The 17,305-nt window shown below is 54.5% G+C and overlaps 2 protein-coding genes across 3 annotated transcripts; both read left to right on the forward strand.

The window, feature by feature from the left end:
• Window positions 1-991: 991 nt before the first annotated feature.
• On the forward strand, window positions 992-10,764 carry dgkab (diacylglycerol kinase, alpha b). Its single transcript, XM_086168876.1, has 24 exons — window positions 992-1,088; window positions 1,506-1,587; window positions 2,564-2,640; window positions 3,546-3,690; window positions 3,810-3,884; window positions 3,967-4,016; window positions 5,169-5,243; window positions 5,334-5,450; window positions 5,531-5,648; window positions 5,806-5,894; window positions 6,490-6,600; window positions 6,670-6,768; window positions 6,845-6,895; window positions 7,019-7,092; window positions 7,213-7,287; window positions 7,389-7,474; window positions 7,546-7,635; window positions 7,719-7,879; window positions 8,523-8,587; window positions 8,986-9,076; window positions 9,154-9,334; window positions 9,411-9,531; window positions 9,607-9,667; window positions 9,801-10,764. The coding sequence occupies exons 1-24, from the start codon at window positions 999-1,001 to the stop codon at window positions 9,879-9,881; spliced, it is 2,265 nt and encodes a 754-aa protein (XP_086025002.1). The 5' UTR covers window positions 992-998; the 3' UTR covers window positions 9,882-10,764.
• Window positions 10,765-11,941: 1,177 nt separating this feature from the next.
• Window positions 11,942-17,292, forward strand: LOC147221830 (putative nuclear hormone receptor HR38). 2 transcript variants are annotated; one of them, XM_086167786.1, is made up of 8 exons: window positions 11,942-12,328; window positions 12,813-13,002; window positions 13,251-14,056; window positions 14,430-14,559; window positions 14,808-14,971; window positions 15,038-15,240; window positions 16,520-16,698; window positions 16,794-17,292. In XM_086167786.1, exons 3-8 carry the CDS (start codon window positions 13,253-13,255, stop codon window positions 17,054-17,056), a joined length of 1,743 nt encoding a protein of 580 aa, XP_086023912.1. In that variant the 5' UTR covers window positions 11,942-12,328; window positions 12,813-13,002; window positions 13,251-13,252; the 3' UTR covers window positions 17,057-17,292. The 2 variants fall into 2 exon arrangements, with proteins under 2 accessions (XP_086023912.1, XP_086023913.1); XM_086167787.1 differs by having other exon boundaries at window positions 11,953-12,328; window positions 13,187-14,056.
• Window positions 17,293-17,305: the final 13 nt, after the last annotated feature.

The raw sequence follows: 17,305 nt of genomic DNA on the forward strand, positions 1-17,305 counted from the left end.
TTGACAGCGTTTGACGGGCCCTCAATCCGAGAATCTATTGTGACAAACCAATATTTGCCGCCGCTGGCTATCCAAATAGTAGATACGCAGTTTATTAGCCATTTAAGATAATACTTTATGGATTGGGGGTGTGGCAGCGGGCGGGTCGCCAAGACGTTAAACAATAGCAATGAATGTAAACGGGAACGTTAAAAAGGACAAGGCGACGACAGCAGAGGGATAAAAATAGATGAACTGCTGAGTGAGTGACAGATGCAGGAGGCGGCTGGAGGTGCAGATGCAGCTGGTCTTCTTATCATAGGTGCAGATGTTTGCCCTTTGCTTTTCCTAAAAGCCCTGTTTGTCACAGTGATAAGTGAGTTTCTGCAGATTCTACAAGTAAGTGACGGTAAAATAAAACGAAACGCAAAAAATTTCGGACGCCGGAACTGTTGTGGAGGCCGCTGGTCGACGGAGGACGTTAATCCTTCTTTCCTGCCGACTGCAACATTAATAGCAGGTCGCTGCAGCCGAGGTGAGCGGTTGATGTAGGAGTTTATCCTCTGCGTATCCTAAACAGCGAGGCGTCTCGAGCTGCGCGCCTGGATATTACCGTAAAGTCAAAACGACTCCGGCCCTCCTCGGCTGAAAACGCAAAAATGCCACGGTGAAACCTTCCCTTTGCGGCGGTCCAACGGGTAGAACGGGAAAAATACACCATTCCTAACGGCTCAGCATTTTAGGGTAAATATTTGCATCCACACCGTCAGACGTTTGAGCGTTCTTTTTTACGTCTGATTCCTGGTGTTTATTGCGGAGCCGCTCCCCGGCCCCGAGTCGGTGGGCGTTCCCGACGTTGCGGCTTGCGTTTGCTGGGTTTCGGCGGCGTATAGATAAGATCTGACCTGACCTCCGCGCGGCAACGTGCGCGCGGAGGCCGCGCCGCTGCCGGTGATTACGACGGCGGAAACCCCGCCCACCCGCCCACCCAGCTCAGCCTTAATCCAGTATATCCGCTAATGCGGCGGCGTCCGTCCAGGCACAAGTCAGCCGCCGTCCGACGTCTGCTGTCAGCCGACGGGAGCGCGAGGACGACCGCGGGAGATCAGGTAAGGGGTCGGAGGTTTCTGCAGACACCGGCCCGCCGCCTTCGCAGAGACCACGACAATCTGGATGATAATCCCGTGCGACGGAGGCCCTTTTCAAAGATGGCTCCCGAGCGGTGATTTCTAAGCGAGTCAAAGGTCGACGACGCTAACGGGATCTAACGGTCGGGTTCTTGCAGCGCTTCCGCCGCCGGCTTCGGGGCCTCTTCCCCGCCGCCGCTCCTTAAACCGCTCGCATCGTTCGTATTCCTTGTCGTTTTGTTCTCCGGGAGGCGTCGGTTTACAAAAGCGCTCGACTTTTGTGCCGCCGAGGTGCGGGAGGCGTTTCGGTCGACGCTCCGCTCCCAGGAATGGAGGCCGACCAGTTCGAAACCAGCAAAGAAAAATAGAAGCGTGTGAACCTGCGCTTTCCTCCCGCAGCCGGCAGACATGGCTACGCCCGACGACTCGGAGGGATCCCTCACGCCCGTGGATTTCATCCAGCTGCAGCATTACATGGAATGTAAGTGTCCTTCAACACACGCGACAAAACCAAAATGTCTTCTTTCGAACGACATTCTGTCGTAAGTTCGGGAAAATGTGTCTTTCGGGAGTCGATGTCAATAAAAGAGTCAAAAAGGCGTTCCTCTTCACAGCGAGGCTGCGAGGCGGCTCGTCAACGTCACACAAATACTTTGCAGGAATGTGGAGAGCGTCGCGTCCAAAAGTTCAGTCCCTTAATTCAGTCTGGGCTTTCCAGCAAGGAAGCAGACAGAGAAAGCCTTGCAGAGGCTCATTCACTGTTCTGGTCCAAAGAACCACAAGGCTTGGATAAAGTGGGAGGACACCAGGCCGCTGATGGTGGCGAAGGTGTGTGTGTGTGTGTGTGTGTGTTTTGGGGGGTGCAGAAAAAGTGTTTCCACAACTTTGCTCCGGTCAAAGTGTTTGTCAGGTGGGAAAACCCAGTTGCGTCTCTGCCGGGCGTTTTTTTGTCTCCAACCTCACGATCGGACTTTACGCTCGCCGCTGAGACAAGAGGCGCAGCGTCGCCGCCGGAGAGACGCTTCCCGTCGAGGCGAAACACAAAAAACAACTCAAATTGTAAGTGGACGCTCATAAGCCGCGGGTGGCTAATGCAGAGTGACAGGAAAAAGCGCTAAAAATACTCGTCCCTTCGTCCGCAGGCTTTGGAAGAAATGAAATGGGTCTTTAGGCTTTTAGCGCGAGCAGCGCCGGATAATGGATGAATGGATAATTACGCCTCGCTCAGCCACAGAGAAGCCCGGAGTGTGTGTTACCAAAGCCGGCTTTAATACAGGACACACACGCTTTCCGCAATTAATGTCGGCTTCCTGCTTTAGCGCCCATATAATCACGGCGTGAGACGAGTGTCGGACGGACGTTTCCGCGGTCGAATAAGATTGTTTTTAAAGCCGCCGAGTGCAAACGGGGTGAAGTTTTCCGGAAACTCAACCGCTGCTTGCTTTTCACGCTTCCAGACAGCAACTCCAGGGTGAAGGATGTCATCAAGGACTTTCACCCGGGGGGTCGGCTGGCCCAGCACACCTTCGGAGAGGTCAGTGGCCCCGCGGTTTTCACATTTCACGCACACCTGCCGCAACAAATATGAATGAAAAAGTACACGAAGCACGTAGCGGTGTGTGTCGCCGGCGTTCACCGGACGGTGCGACTCCAACCGGGAGCCCCTTAAACCAGGGGTCGGCAACCCGTAACACCCAGAGAGACGCTTGGACCCGGTTTCCTCGAAAAAGAAAACACCGGGAGCCGTAATTACTTTTTGACGTCTAAAATAAAGGTGCCGCTGTGTATATTGCTTTTTATTACCTTCACACTTTGTATAAACAAGTGTGTTGCTTCTGAAATTCACAAAGTATTACAGAGAAAACTAAATTTTATTGATGTAATGAAGTCATTTTGAGCTTTGGGCTTTCAGAGCGTGTAGCGGAGCCTTGACCGGAATTTGAAAAATAAATCGGGAAAAAAAATCACTGTGTCAGTAAACAATAAAAAATAAATATTGGCAAAATATCTTCATAAACATTTATTTCACCTTGTTTATGGGACTTCTGCTCCTGAACTTCTGCGCACGGCATCTGCAAATCTGGACTTTACCGCTGGTGTGACGTTATTTTGAGAGGCGAAAAACAATAAATATAATTTTATTTATATATTTTATATTTCAAGATCACAATAATCTTCCAACTCAGAACTAAAAGTCAAAAAAAAGGAATGAACACAAATGAAACGCACTTCAATTAAATATTTATCATTTATTTTCCCGAGCCGCTCGGAGCCGCGGTGTAAAGATGGAAGAGCATGGGGTTGCCGACCTCTGACCTCGCCGGTGACGAGCATGTCGCTCGCCGGTTTAGCTTCTGCTATTTGTGCGTCGCACCAAGAGGGAGGCATTAAGAAGCCCGGCGCTCGCGCCGTCACTGACTGTGGGATGTCTTGGCTCAGTGCTTGGACGCGGCGGGATTCTGCCTCTTCCTCAAGACCTACCTGGAGGTGGACGACTTCCCCGAGGACTTCGGCCATCGTCTCTTCCGCTACTTCCAGCACGTGGAGCAGGGCGGCGGCGCCAAGAGCTCCTCGCCCAAAGGAGGTTCGCCGGTTTTTGTCGAAAGGCCGAATCCTGCGTCTGCTCCCGTAGAGCGACGCGGCGTCGCTCCGGAGATGAACCCGACCTCGCCGACTTGTTCTTCTTTTCCGCCGGTCCTCCAGGTGGGGTCTTCCTTCGCGACGTCTCCTGCTACTTCTCGGTGCTGGAGGACGGGCAGCCGCGGGAGAAGCTGGAATGTCGGTGGTTTTTGCCTCCCGATGGTTTCGGACGCGGCGCGGCGAGGAAGAGCCTTCACACACGTTTCTCTTGTGCTTTCAGTTACCTTCAAACTTTACGACAAAGACGGCAACGGCCTCCTGGACAGCTCCGTGAGTTTCCTCCAGAATACACCTTTTACACTCACTTCTACATTTTAGATTTAAAAGACGGTTTTGGACTGGAGCCCTGCGCTGCAGGCTCCAGGTCCCGGAGTTCAAAATTTCCTGTTACGTGAAAGAGAACCTCGGGTTTGTGTTGAATAATATCGGCGATAGCGTGACATAGTCGTTTTTCAAACGTCTCCAATCGATCCGAACCTTCTTCTTCTTCTTCCTCATTCGGCTTTTCCCGTCAGGTGTCGCCACAGCGAGTCAACTTTCTCCATCTAACCCTATTCTCTGGATCCTCCTCTCTCACACCAACTACCTTCATATCTTCTCTCACGACGTCCATAAATCTTCTCTTTGGTCTTCCTCCAGACCTCCTGCCTGGCAGCTCCACCTTCAGCAACCTTCTACCCAGATCTTCACCATGAACACTCCTTTGTTCATGTCCAAACCATCTCAAGCATCACTTTGTCTCGGTCATACGTGTCCTGCACCCCTGTGACAAATTTTTCTTTTCCTTTGGTCTTTTCCCTTCATGTGTCGCCACAGCGAGTCCACTTTCTCCATCTAACCCTATTCTCTGGATCCTCCTCTCTCACACCAACTACCTTCATATCTTCTCTCACGACGTCCATGAATCTTCTCTTTGGTCTTCCTCCAGACCTCTTGCCTGGCAGCTCCAATTCCAGCATCCGTCTACCAATATATTCTCTCTCCCTCCTCTGTCCATGACCCAACCATCTCCGTCTGGCTTCTCTGACCTTCTCTCCAAAACATCTAACATGTGCCATTCCTCTGATGGACTCATTCCTGATCCTCTCCATCCTGGTCACTCCCAAAGAGAACCTCAGCATCTTCATCTCTGCAACCTCTCGTTCTGCCTGCTGTCTTTTGGTCATTGGAACAGTTTCTAGTCCAAACATCATGGCTGGTCTCACCACTGTCTTGTACATCCTTTCCTTTCATGCAATGTATCCTCCGCAATTTATCCTATTAATTTATCAATCAATTTATCCAATCGATCCGAACCTCAGAGGCTAATGTCCCTGCGCTGCTTTTTGTGATTAAACCTCCGTAAGAACAAACAAAAAAGGGGGAAAAGCGAAACCTCGAGGTGATTTTTCGGCTCGTCGACGGCTTGTCTTCTTCTGACAGGAAGTGGATCGCATCATCACCCAGATGATGCGTGCGGCGGATTACCTGGGCTGGGACGTGACCGAGCTGCGACCCGTGAGCGTCTCCGTCGGCGACCTCTCGACCTCCGAGCCGTATCGCTCTTATCGTTTGATTTCCCGGGCGAAACATCCCTTCCCGGCGCAGGTGCTGAAGGACATGATGACGGCGATCGACGTGGACGACAGCGGCACGGTGACGCTGGAGGAGTGGCTGAAGGGCGGCATGAACAACGTGCCTCTGCTGGTGCTGCTCGGACTGAAGGTGAGACGGCGTCGAAGGCGGCGAGATGTTCCGAAGAAGGATTCGGAAGCCGTTTATCTCCCTTTCCTGACCCGCCGCAGGTGACGGAGCGGGACGGGCAGCACATTTGGAGGATGAAGCACTACAACAAGCCGACGTACTGCGGCGTCTGTCAGAGCATGCTGCTCGGACTCGGCAAGCAGGGGCTCTGCTGCACCTGTAAGGAGGACGGAGATCCTTCCGGATGTTCTCGTCCGCTTCCGTTCTTTCTTACGACCGGGAAACGACGCTTTCTTTCTTAGAAGGTCGTGTAAGAACTGCGGTCGTCGTTCGAGTTGTTCTGACGGCGCTTCGCTGTGGCTTCCTCTCTCCTCAGGCTGCAAGTACACCGTCCACAACCAGTGCGCCAACAAGAACCCGCAACCGTGCGCGCGCACGTTTGTCAAAAGTAAAAATGAGATTGGTGTAAGCAACACGACAACCTTCACATCTGCACGTTAATGTAACGGCTTTAAGGAGGTTTATTCAGCCGGTTATCTTCTCTATCCACACACACACACACACACACACACACACACAGTGGTCGGTAATGAGTGCACCCCATCGTGCCGCCCGGTGTGTTTTTAAGTGCGGATTACAGCCGGCGCGGTCTGTTCAGTACATTTGTTAAATCTCTAATTTTACCCGCCGCAGACAATGAGCCGCTCCGTGTTTCTTCCCCGACGTGGAGGCGGAGCCACGTGGAGGCGGAGCCACGTGGAGGCGGAGCCACGCGTCTGGCGAGTCACTCGGATCCAAAATAATCTAAAGTCATAAAGTTAAATGGCGGATGATTTTCTGGCAGCGTCTCCACACGTGTCCAGGCTTTGTGAAAGCCGTCACGGCGACCGAAACCTCGCCGCCATCGGAACCGCGTCCCGGCTTCTTTATAACCAGGAAAAACAAAGCTCCGCTCGCACGGCGTCCTTCTGTCCAGAACAAGAAGCGCTAGATGTTTGTGCCGGAGGTGGAAACCAGCACGGAGGCAAAGGTGGCCATGGTGTTTTTTGACGTGTTGCAGATCGCCGCTCACGACTGGATCCAGACGGACTGTAACTCCACCAAGTGTCAGGTCTGCCACAAGAAGATCAAGACGTCGGCGGGGCGGCACTGCGTTTGGTGCAAGGAGATGGTGAGTTCACCTCCTCGCCGGAGAAGGTCACGTCCTGCCGGAGGTCACTGAGTGCCGTCTCTTCTCAAGCGACACGACGAGTGCACGTCGGCGGGCTCGTCCGCCTGCGACTGCGGAGCTCTGAGGGACCACGTCCTCCCTCCGTGGGCCATCTACGCCGTCTCCAAGGTAAACCGGGCCGCTCCAGACGCCTCCTTTATGGGATGTTTTCCTTCAAGCTTTGCTATCCCGCTGTTTCCTCCAGGAGGAGGACACCAGCCTGCTGAACGTCACTCCAGACGGACACGTCTTGCAGGTTCGTCGCTCCGAGTCCACGTGTTTTAGACGTTTTTAGACGCGCCGTAGTTCGAATGACCTCGGGAGCGGCCACGTGCACGCCGGCCGTGCACGTGTTGATAACGTGCTTCTCATTTGCCAGATTGTCCCGGTTCCTGACACCCACCCTCTGCTGGTGTTTGTAAACCCCAAAAGCGGTGGAAAGCAGGGCGAAAGGTGAGTTTTGATTGGCCCGTCGAGGTGCGCGCACACACACACACACACACACACACACACACACACACACGTGCATAACGGCCCCCTCGCTTCCTGTGTGTGTGTGTGTGACTTCCACAGAGTGCTGAGGAAGTTCCAGTACCTGCTGAACCCTCGCCAGGTGTACAACCTCTCCGGCGGCGGTCCGGCCCCGGGGTGAGCGGCGCCCACACCGACCGGCGCCGCCTCACGAGCCGCCGATGCGTATTTAGCCCTTTTCATTCACGCCGTTAATCCGTTCGGTTGTTTCTTTATAGACTTCACTTCTTCCATAACGTCCAGGAGTACAGGATCTTGGCGTGCGGAGGAGACGGCACGGTGGGGTGGCTCCTGGACGCCATCGGTACGCCTCAAAATGCGAAGGGTGATGGCGAGCGAGTTCCCGAGGACTGACTCTGGAATCTGGTCTTGCAGACAAAGCGGACCTGCAGGTTCGTCCTCCGGTGGCCGTGCTGCCCCTGGGCACGGGGAACGACTTGGCCCGCTGTCTGCGCTGGGGCGGAGGTAGGGCCGTAAAGGCGTCGCGCCGGCCGAACGCAATTTAAAGCGCTCACGGCGACCCTGTGCTCTGCTTCCGGGGCGCCAAGGATACGAGGGGTGCGATTTGAGAGAGATCCTGAGAGAGATCGAGAGCAGCGAGCCGGTTCTGATGGACCGCTGGAGCGTTCGGGTGATACCGGATGATCCCCAGGAGGCCGGCGACCCCGTGCCCTACGAGATCATCAATAACTACTTCTCCATCGGAGTGGTGAGCCGACCATTCCCGCCGTCGGCGTCTTCGCTTTCATACCGGAGTTAATGTATTGCGTTAGTACTTTTAGCCCGCGTGAAACAAGTCGAGGAGAGACACCGGGCCTTCCAGAAGGCCCTGGAAAAGGCCGTGGCTTGTTTTTTTCAGACACGGAAGGAGTTCATCTCGGACCGCGAATCGGGGGGGATTTGAGACGGACCAGAGCATCGGTTACCGTGGGAACGCAGTACCTGCAGGCAGTGAGGAGGATGACGGAGTGGGCGACGTCTGCGCTTGTTTTTAGCCGTGCGTTAAAGTTAAAGCCTCTCTGGCCAATAAGGACCCTCACGCAAAAGAGGGTGATCTCGGGAGACGATCCCAATAAATACAGGCGGGAAGGAAACTTTTAGGACGGAGCTAAAGCTTCCGGAGAGCCGGTGCTCGTTCCGAGGTCTGTTTTTCCGATGTATTTCTGTCGTCGGTACGAAGGGGCGTCTTCTGGACTCCAGGATGCGCGAGTCTCGTCTGGTCATCGGAAACGTCACGAGCGTTTCCGCGATCGGACTCGTCGAACATCCGAGGCCTCGGCTCGCCGTTCGATGCGCTCGTGACGCGAACCGGACGGAGACGCGAGTGTGATTTGATGTGTTTGCGTGCGCAGGACGCCTCCATCGCTCATCGATTCCACTCCATGCGGGAAAAACACCCTCAGAGGTTCAACAGCAGGTTAGAAATGAGCAGCGCTCGTTTGTTTGTTTGTTTGTTCAGAAGTTTATTAGGACAGTGTACGAATACATCAAGCACAGAGGCAGAGATGTTTTTTTTACCAGATTATAGCTCATAGCTCATTTCCATCTGGAGTCCTGGACAATACAAATTTAAAACTGTATAAAATAGACAATATATATAAAATATACAGATAGGCAATCAAAGAACTATACAATATATAAACAGGCAATAAAATATGTATTTTGCAAGTTGAAAGTGCTATTGTTGTGATATTGTTACTTTGGTCATGTGGGGGCCATCAGATGTTACCCGTTTATAGTTTCATGAGGTGCTGTGTGTGTGTGTGTGTGTGTGTGTGTGTGTGTGATCGTTCTTTTCTTTTGTTTGTTTCCAAGAATGAAAAACAAGCTGTGGTATTTTGAGTTTGCCACTTCTGAGACCATCTCTGCGTCCTGCAAGAAGCTGAAGGAGTGTCTCACCATCGAGGTGACCATCCATATCCTCTTCGCCGCCGAACGCGTTTTGTTTTTGCGCGTGGGTGTGAACGCGGTGTTCTGTCGCAGTGCTGCGGGCGGCGCCTGGATCTGAGCGCCGTGTCTCTGGAGGGCATCGCCGTCCTCAACATACCCAGCATGCACGGCGGCTCCAACCTCTGGGGCGAGTCCAAGAAGCCCGAAGGCGCCCCGGAGGCGGAGCCCGGCGAGGTGGTCGCCGACCCCGAACCGCTCAAAACCGTCTCGCAAGGTCGGACGGGCCGAACGTTTCCCCCGAAACCCGGATCCTCGGGTCGTCGGTCTCCTCACGCTAACTGTCGTTGCAGACATCAGCGACAAGCGCGTGGAGGTGGTGGGTCTGGAAGGCGCCATGGAGATGGGACAGATCTACACGGGGCTGAAGAGCGCCGGGCACCGGCTGGCGCAGACCTCGCAGATCACCATCAGGTTGGAAACCGCGCGGTCACGGTCGAAACCGACGGCCGATTTGAACTCGTGGCTGAGCCGATCTCCTGTGTGCAGGACGACCAAAGCTCTGCCCATGCAGATAGACGGGGAGCCCTGGATGCAACCGCCCTGCACGGTGAGCTTCGGCGCCATTTACAGCGCCGCCTAAAAGATCTTCGACCTTCTGAGCGGCGTTCAAAACGGTTTTCCGAACGCGGTCCCGTTTCAAAAGGACTTTGACGTCTCACTTCGTCTTTGGTTCGTTTCAGATCCACATATCCCACAAGAACCAAGCGAAGATGCTCATGGCTCCGCCCACCAAATCCTCGGGCTTCTTCCACCTCAAGTAGAGTTTCGGATCCGCCCGAACGTCCGTCGTTTTGAGTATCGTCCTCATCTCCCCGCCGTCATCGTGTGCCAACTCGGTAGTGATATCATGAAAGCTCGGGACGCCGTGCAAGTCGTGCTTATTTTATGTTTTACCGCTTTACTGTGGTGTCTTTGCAATCTTTATGGTGACTCCTCATGCAGCTACGGAGCAACCGTAGCAACTTCTTGCTAATGTGCTGAATGCTAGCTAGCATTTTGCGGCGGTTTGGACGCAGCTACACGCCGTACGCTTCGATTCCACCCCGACCGTCCGCGCGGTTGTCGTTCATCTCGACCGATTCGTTCGATCGGCTCGATCCGCCTCTCGCTGAAAAGACGCCCCGGATTCTCGGGACGTCGCGGTTGTTAGAGGTTTCTTGTTTCGTTACGCGAAAGCGTCGTCGTCGTTGTTTTGTAGGTGAAAACACGTCTGTCGTATGTGGTGATACAACACGGGACCGTCTCCTGTTTATTTGCGTGTCTGTGTCATGTAGCTGCACACACACTCCACACACACACCTCTTGTCGTCTTGTCCAAATCGCTCAAGCGTCCCTCGTGCAACAGGAAGCAGGAGTTGACCAACGCGCGACGTTAGCATCCTGTGCTAGCTGTTGCCAGCGGGTCAATAAGTCGAGGGCGAGTACTTCAGGCAGCTTCTGCTGGAGGAGACCTTCCTTTCAAAGCAACATCTTGTATGAACTGGAAAGCGTGGTGTTCTCCATGACGCGTGGTGTTCTCCATGACGCGTGGTGTTCTCCATGAAGCGTGGTGTTCTCCATGAAGCGTGGTGTTCTCCATGACGCCTCCAGGGAGACGTGATGATAGAAGGTTTCCCTTGCGCTTAATAAACACCACTTGATCAAACCGGCTGAATGGTTTCTCATCATCTTTGTGTTGGAGAGACGTTTTCAAACCCCTGCAGCTGCGTTGGGAGCGTCGGCACGGCGACATTTCACTTCCCACTTCGTGACGCAGACGTGGAGAAGGTCCACCGACTCCACGGGATGGAGGTTGCACCACCGCTTTGGACGCAAAGGGCAAGCGGTTCTTCTGGAAGGATCAAAACCGTCATGAAGGATCTGCGGTTCATTTGGGAGGAACGGGGAGAACCTGGAGTCATTGAGGAACACCGACTGGAGGAGATGTTCTTGTAGGAAATAATCAGTGGAGATCAAGAGGTTGCAGGAGTTCAGGTGCTCGGGGTGGAAGGTCCAGAGCGGAGAAGAAGCTTCAAGCGGGTCGGAATGGTTGGAGAAAGAGGTGGGAGAACATCGGACGGAAGGAAAGGTGGAGGAGACGGTGGAGAGATGGTCTGCAAACACCAACCATGACTGAAAGGACGGCGAGATGCTGAGCTTCTCTTTGGGAGCCGCCGTCTGGAAGGAGCCCATCAGAGGAACACCTCATGTTGTGGACCTCAAGTCAGACCCAGATGGTCGAGGGAACTGGAGATGTTGACTGATGGACGCTGGAGAGGCAGGAAGACCAAGAGAAGATGGATGGATGACCAGAGAGAGGAGGATCCAGGGAACTGGGGTCGATGGTGAAGGTGGATCCACTGAAGGGAGGAGACTGAAGAAGGAGAAGAAGAAGAAGGAGAAGAAGAAGGAGAAGGAGAAGGAGAAGGAGAAGGAGAAGGAGAAGAAGTGTACCCTGGTAACGAGTGTCTCCATCTTTCCCATTCGGCTCCTCGTTTGTATGTATGACTTCTATGGAGTATCAGTCAATCAATCAATCAATCAATCAATCAATCAATCAATCAATCAATCAATCAATCAATGTGCATCAAATGCACAGTTCGATCCACGGGACGCAGGATCGTGTTGAAAAGAGCTGCGGGGTAAAAGTGCGTGTTTGCCTCCCGCAGCGGCGGCGTTACTTTGCGTGTCTGTGACGCGGAGCGGCTCGCCGCGGGAGGCACGCTGATTGGCCAGAGACAGCCGGAAAGCCACGCCCCCGGAACACCATATTTGGGCATCGGTCCGCCCCGGGGTGCACGCGGCGCGATAAAGAGAAGAGAGCGGGGAGACTCCTAGGGCGCGCGCGTGTGTGTGTGTGTGTGTGTGTGTGTGTGTGTGTGTGTGTGTGTGTGTGTGTGTGTGTGTGTGCGTGTGTGTGTGTGTATGTGCGTGTGTGTGTGTGTGTCAGAGAGAGAGAAAGAGAGAGATAGTGAGTGTGTCAGAGAGTGAAGGAGAGGAGAGAGTGTGTGTGTTTGTGTCAGAGAGTGTGTGTGTTTGTGTCAGAGAGTGTGTGTGTTTGTGTCAGAGAGTGTGTGTGTGTCAGAGAGAGTGTGTGTTTTCAGAGAGAGAGAGAGAGAGAGAGAGAGTGTGTGTGTGTGTGACAGTGTGTGCGTCTGGTTCACACTCGTCTGGAACCTTCTCTGGAATAAAGGACCTCCTCCCAAATCCGGAGATCTGCATGAACCAGGTCAGTTCGTGATACCTGTTCGTTTGCATCTGTGTGTGTGTGTGTGTGTGTGTGTGTGTGTATGTGTGTGTGTGTGTGTGTGTGTGTGTGTCTGTGCTCTCACCTGTAATAGTGTCATGTTGTAACGTGATTGAACTGTTCAAACTTTCCCAGCCTTGGGTTTGATTGGAGTATGAGGAAAGATACAACTGCTCAATTCTACTGTATTTTTCTGTATTTTTCTGTATTTTCCTGTATTTTTCTGTATTTTTCTGTATTTTCTGTATTTTCCTGTGCTCTGCTGTGTGTGAGCGTCTGCTGTGTGATTTACGGCGCAGTGTATATGTGTGAACCCAGTCCCGCTCATGTGTAAAGTGTATTTATAGGGACATAAAACCCACTATTGTACGGGTTGAATGTGTCATAAATCCAGTCCGACTGCACATTTATGACCTCTATTATAACGCTATGTTTGTTTGTTTTTCAATCTGGATGCGGCGTGGAGGGTGAAGTAAGACAGTTGTGTAAAGGGAGGCCGGTGCCCGGGCCGCTCGGCCGAAGCCGAACACTCGAACCGAGACGTTTGTCGAGGATACGTCGAGCGGACGCCGCCGGTGTGGTTTCCCCGTGAACTCCTCCCGTCTTTGCCTTCGCCATCGACTCCCCCGGAGTAAAACCACCTAAAATCGCCAGCAGTAAGTCGCTCCTGACTTGCGAAGATCCCTCCGCAACTTCCCGAGAGAGCAAACGGCGAGCGGCGTCCTCTCTCCGGCGGGTCCGAGCTCGCCGCGGCACCACGGCGAGCTCTATGTTTGTGGATTTGAAAGGCCGGTAGCGGTTCGCCCACCGACTTTTTGTGTTTCCTGTTTAATATTTAAGGTTGTCGTTCCTCCGCGAGCCGGTGTGGGGTTTCATCGGCGCTAACGGTTGTCGTCTGTCCTAGCGATGCCCTGTGTGCGGGCGCCGCACGGGTCCCTGCCCCGCGACGCCTTCTGCGGCTCAGAGCCGGAGAATTCCGACGGCGGTGCCAGAGTGATGATGGACATCGGTGGGCCAAAGGACCAGTTGTCTACGTCTTCATTACCCGGCATTAGCACCTTGGTGGGGAACGGCTACGTGGCAGAGTGCGATGCTTTTTCCCGCAAGGTCGCCGCCTCTTCGGTTTCGTTCTCCCACGGCGCGGCGGCGTCCGGCTGCCAGACGCAGAGCCCAGCTTTCGGACCGGATGACCTCCAGGCGTTCGGCTGCTACCCCGGCTCCTTCGCGCCGGGCCGGCCGGACCGGACGCCGTCATTATGCGGCTCCGACTACTACGGCGTCCCCGGGTACGCCGCCGCGTCCCCTCCCGCGCCCGGCTTCCAGAGTCACCATACGTCCGTGTGGGAGCCGCCCTTCGGGCACTACGACCCGGCGCCGCCGCCGTCCGTGGCGGAGAAGACGGCCGCGGCGCAGCAGCTCTCCTTCTTCGCCTTCGGCCCGGAGCGGCGTTCTCCCCCGGGGCGGCGCCAGGATGTCCGGCCCGTTCGGGACGACCCCTTCTTCCCGCCGCCTCAGCAGCCCGCCGCCGTCCCTTCGGGTCGCCGGCCCCCCGTTCGCCCGGAGCGCGGAGGAAACCCGGAGGGACCGGCGCCGTCCCCGAAGATCCAGGACCCGGGGCAAGGCGAAGGGCGCTGCGCCGTGTGCGGCGACAACGCCTCCTGCCAGCACTACGGCGTGCGCACGTGTGAAGGCTGCAAAGGTTTCTTCAAGGTAAACATCTCTGAGAGAGAAGGTACCGATCGTAACCCGGCGACGGCTCATGGTTAACCTTGAAAATCAGGCGAAATCAGAAATGCGACGCGTCTCTCGCATATCGATCAATGCTACGAACGTAGCATCGCTAGCTGTTCCGCTTGACACCTTTCGCTAGGCTACGTCGACGCGCCGGCGCCCGTCGGCGAAAACAAAGCGGAGTTGAACCGAATAGCCGGAGGCAAATTTTTTGGATTGCCCTCCCGGTGTGGCAGAGCGGTGGTAACGCCATGGTAACGCCATGGTAACGCCATGGTAACGCCATGGTAACGCCATGGTAACGCCATGGTAACGCGGTGGTAACGCCGGGTTCCTCTCCCCCGTCTCGCAGCGCACCGTGCAGAAAAATGCAAAGTATGTGTGCCTGACAAATAAAGACTGTCCGGTGGACAAGAGGAGGAGGAACCGCTGCCAGTTCTGCCGCTTCCAGAGATGCCTGGCCGTGGGGATGGTCAAAGAAGGTAGCGTAATGTCAGCCTCCCGCAAGCTTCTCAGTCACTTATGTGCGACGACCACAAATCGGGGTTTGAAATGACAGTCCGGTGAAACCGAAGCCGGGAATGAAACGTGTAGCTGGAACGCGGCTGCGGGAAGGAGGGAAACCGAAATCGATACGGCAGCTGCTTTTTTTTTTTGTTTTTTTTGTTGTGAAGCGCGCGGAGCGCTGCCAGACACGTGAGCGTCTCAAAGCTTTCTATCTTTACGCCAGTCGTTCGCACCGACGGACTCAAAGGCCGCCGCGGCCGCCTGCCTTCCAAACCCAAGACGCTGGCCGAGGCCTCCTCCGCCGCGCGCGGCGTCAACATGGTGGACGTTCTGGTGAGGGCGCATTTGGACTCCGACCCCACCGTCGGGAAGCTCGACTATTCCAAGGTAAATGTCGAGCTTTCAAAGTCACTCATTTCAAACTCCCGAAAAGCCACGTGGAACCTCCTCCAGTACCAGGAGACGGCGGGCGACCTGTCGGACGGCGAAGACGCGGGCGACGTCAAGCAGTTCTACGACCTGCTGAGCGGAACCCTGGATATTATCAGGGACTGGGCGGAAAGAGTCCCGGGATTCACCGACTTCTGCTCGGAGGACCGGGAGCTGCTCCTTGAGTCGGCCTTCGTGGAGCTCTTCATCTTGAGACTGGCTTACAGGTGAGGCAGGAGGAACGCTTGACTTAGATGCGTATATAGACACTCACCGGCTACTTTATTAGGTACACCGTGCTAGTAACGGGTCGGACCCCCTTATGCCTTCAGAACTGCCTCAATTCTTGGTGGCATGGATTCAACAAGGTGCTGGAAGCGTTCCTCACAGAGTTTGGTCCATATTGACATGATGGCGTCACACAGTTGGCGCAGATTTGTCGGCTGCACATCCATGATGCCAATCTCCCGTTCCACCACATCCCAAAGATGCTCTATTGGATTGAGATCTGGTGACTGTGGAGGCCGTTTGAGTCCAGTGAACTCACTGTCATGTTCAAGAAACCGGTCTGAGATGATTCCAGCTTTATGACACGGCGCATTATCCTGCTGAAAGTAGCCATCAGAAGTTGGGTACATTGTGGTCATAAAGGGATGGACGTGGTCAGCAACAATACTCAGGTAGGCTGTGGCGTTGCAACGATGCTCAGTTGGTACCAAGGGGCCCAAAAAGTGCCAAGAAAATATTCCCCACACCGTTACACCTCCACCACCACCAGCCTGAACCGTTGATACAAGGCAGGACGGATCCATGCTTTCATGTTGTCGACGCCAAATTCTGACCCGACCGTCCGAATGTCACAGCAGAAATCGAGACTCATCAGACCAGGCAAGGTTTTTCCAATCTTCAATTGTCCAATTTTGATGAGCTCGTGCAAATTGTAGCCTCAGTTTCGGCGTGGTCTTCTGCTGCCGTAGCCCATCTGCCTCAGAGTTGGACATTCTGTGCGTTCAGAGATGCTCTTCTGCCTACCTTGGTTGGAACGGGTGGTTATTGGAGTCACTGTTGCCTTTCTATCAGCTGGAACCAGTCTGGCCGTTCTCCTCTGACCTCTGGCATCGACAAGGCCTTTCCGCCCACAGAACTGCCGCTCACTGGATATTTTTTCTTTTCGGGACCATTCTCTGTAAACCCTAGAGATGGTTGTGTGTGAAAATCCCAGCAGATCAGCAGTTTCTGGAATACTCAGACCAGCCCTTCTGGCACCAACGACCATGCCACGTTCAAAGTCACTCCAATCACCTTTCTTCCCCAGACCGATGCTCGGTTTGAACTGCAGGAGATCGTCTCGACCACGTCTACGTGCCTGAATGCACTGAGTTGCCGCCGTGTGATTGGCCGATCAGAAATGAAGTGTTAACCAGCAGTTGGACAGGTGTACCTAATAAAGTGGCCGGTGAGTGTATACGTTTGTACGTTTTCCAAACGTTTGTTTTGGAACGGCAGGTCGAACCCGGAGAAGAACGAGCTGATCTTCTGCAACGGCCTGGTCCTCCACCGGCTCCAGTGCGTCCGCAGCTTCGGCGACTGGATCGACTCCATCATGGATTTCTCCCGCAGCCTTCGCCGTTTGGACCTGGACGTCTCCCTGTTCGCCTGCCTGGCCGCGCTGGTCGTCATCACGGGTGAGGCCGCCTCGCCGCCTCGCCGCCGCCGAGGGCCGCGTCTTTCGCCAGGCCATTAAGACACGGCTTCTCCTTGTAACGTCCGCCGCGTGTAGATCGCCACGGCCTGAAAGAACCCAAGAGGGTGGAGGACTTCCAGACCCGGCTGGTGGCTTGTTTGAGGGAACCCGTGAGCGGGAGCCGCTCGGAGTCGAGCCGGACCCGACCCAACCGCCTGTCTGGCCTCCTGGGTAAACTGCCCGAACTGAGAACGCTGTGCACGCAGGGTCTGCAGCGCATCTTCTACCTGAAGCTGGAGAACCTCGTCCCGCCGCCGCCCATCGTGGAGAAAATCTTTCTGGACGCCCTCCCGTTCTGAAGGGAACGCGAGCCGAAACCCGAAGAATATTATTATCTAAGAAGCCGGTGTGTGAGTTCCTGATTAAAAACCAAAAAGCCTGCAAAGCCAGACCGTCCCAGACGGAGCTGAGATGTTCATCTGTCGTCGGTCGTGGCCGCGCCGGAAGCTGAGCGCCGTCCTGCCCTGCGGCCCAGGGAGCCGGACAGATGCTGTTCAAACGTTTAAAACATGATAATCTCTTAAACTGCGTGTTGTTAAAATGGCTTT

This window comes from Fistularia commersonii, chromosome 21 (genome assembly GCF_037954325.1).
Source record: "Fistularia commersonii isolate RoL2024-O1a breed Wild chromosome 21, RoL_Fcom_v1.0, whole genome shotgun sequence".
In the NCBI taxonomy this organism is placed as follows: domain Eukaryota; kingdom Metazoa; phylum Chordata; class Actinopteri; order Syngnathiformes; family Fistulariidae; genus Fistularia; species Fistularia commersonii.

What these genes read in the sequence shown, in the direction of transcription:
- dgkab (XM_086168876.1), top strand. Translation starts at nt 999, where the DNA reads ATGCGGCGGCGTCCGTCCAGGCACAAGTCAGCCGCCGTCCGACGTCTG. An exon ending in AAAGTAAAAATGAGATTGGT is followed by an intron (nt 5,895 to 6,489) that starts GTAAGCAACACG and finishes GACGTGTTGCAG; the next exon opens with ATCGCCGCTCACGACTGGAT. An exon ending in CCATCTACGCCGTCTCCAAG is followed by an intron (nt 6,769 to 6,844) that starts GTAAACCGGGCC and finishes TGTTTCCTCCAG; the next exon opens with GAGGAGGACACCAGCCTGCT.
- LOC147221830 (XM_086167786.1), top strand. Translation starts at nt 13,253, where the DNA reads ATGCCCTGTGTGCGGGCGCCGCACGGGTCCCTGCCCCGCGACGCCTTC. An exon ending in CGTGGGGATGGTCAAAGAAG is followed by an intron (nt 14,560 to 14,807) that starts GTAGCGTAATGT and finishes TCTTTACGCCAG; the next exon opens with TCGTTCGCACCGACGGACTC. An exon ending in CGCGCTGGTCGTCATCACGG is followed by an intron (nt 16,699 to 16,793) that starts GTGAGGCCGCCT and finishes CGCCGCGTGTAG; the next exon opens with ATCGCCACGGCCTGAAAGAA.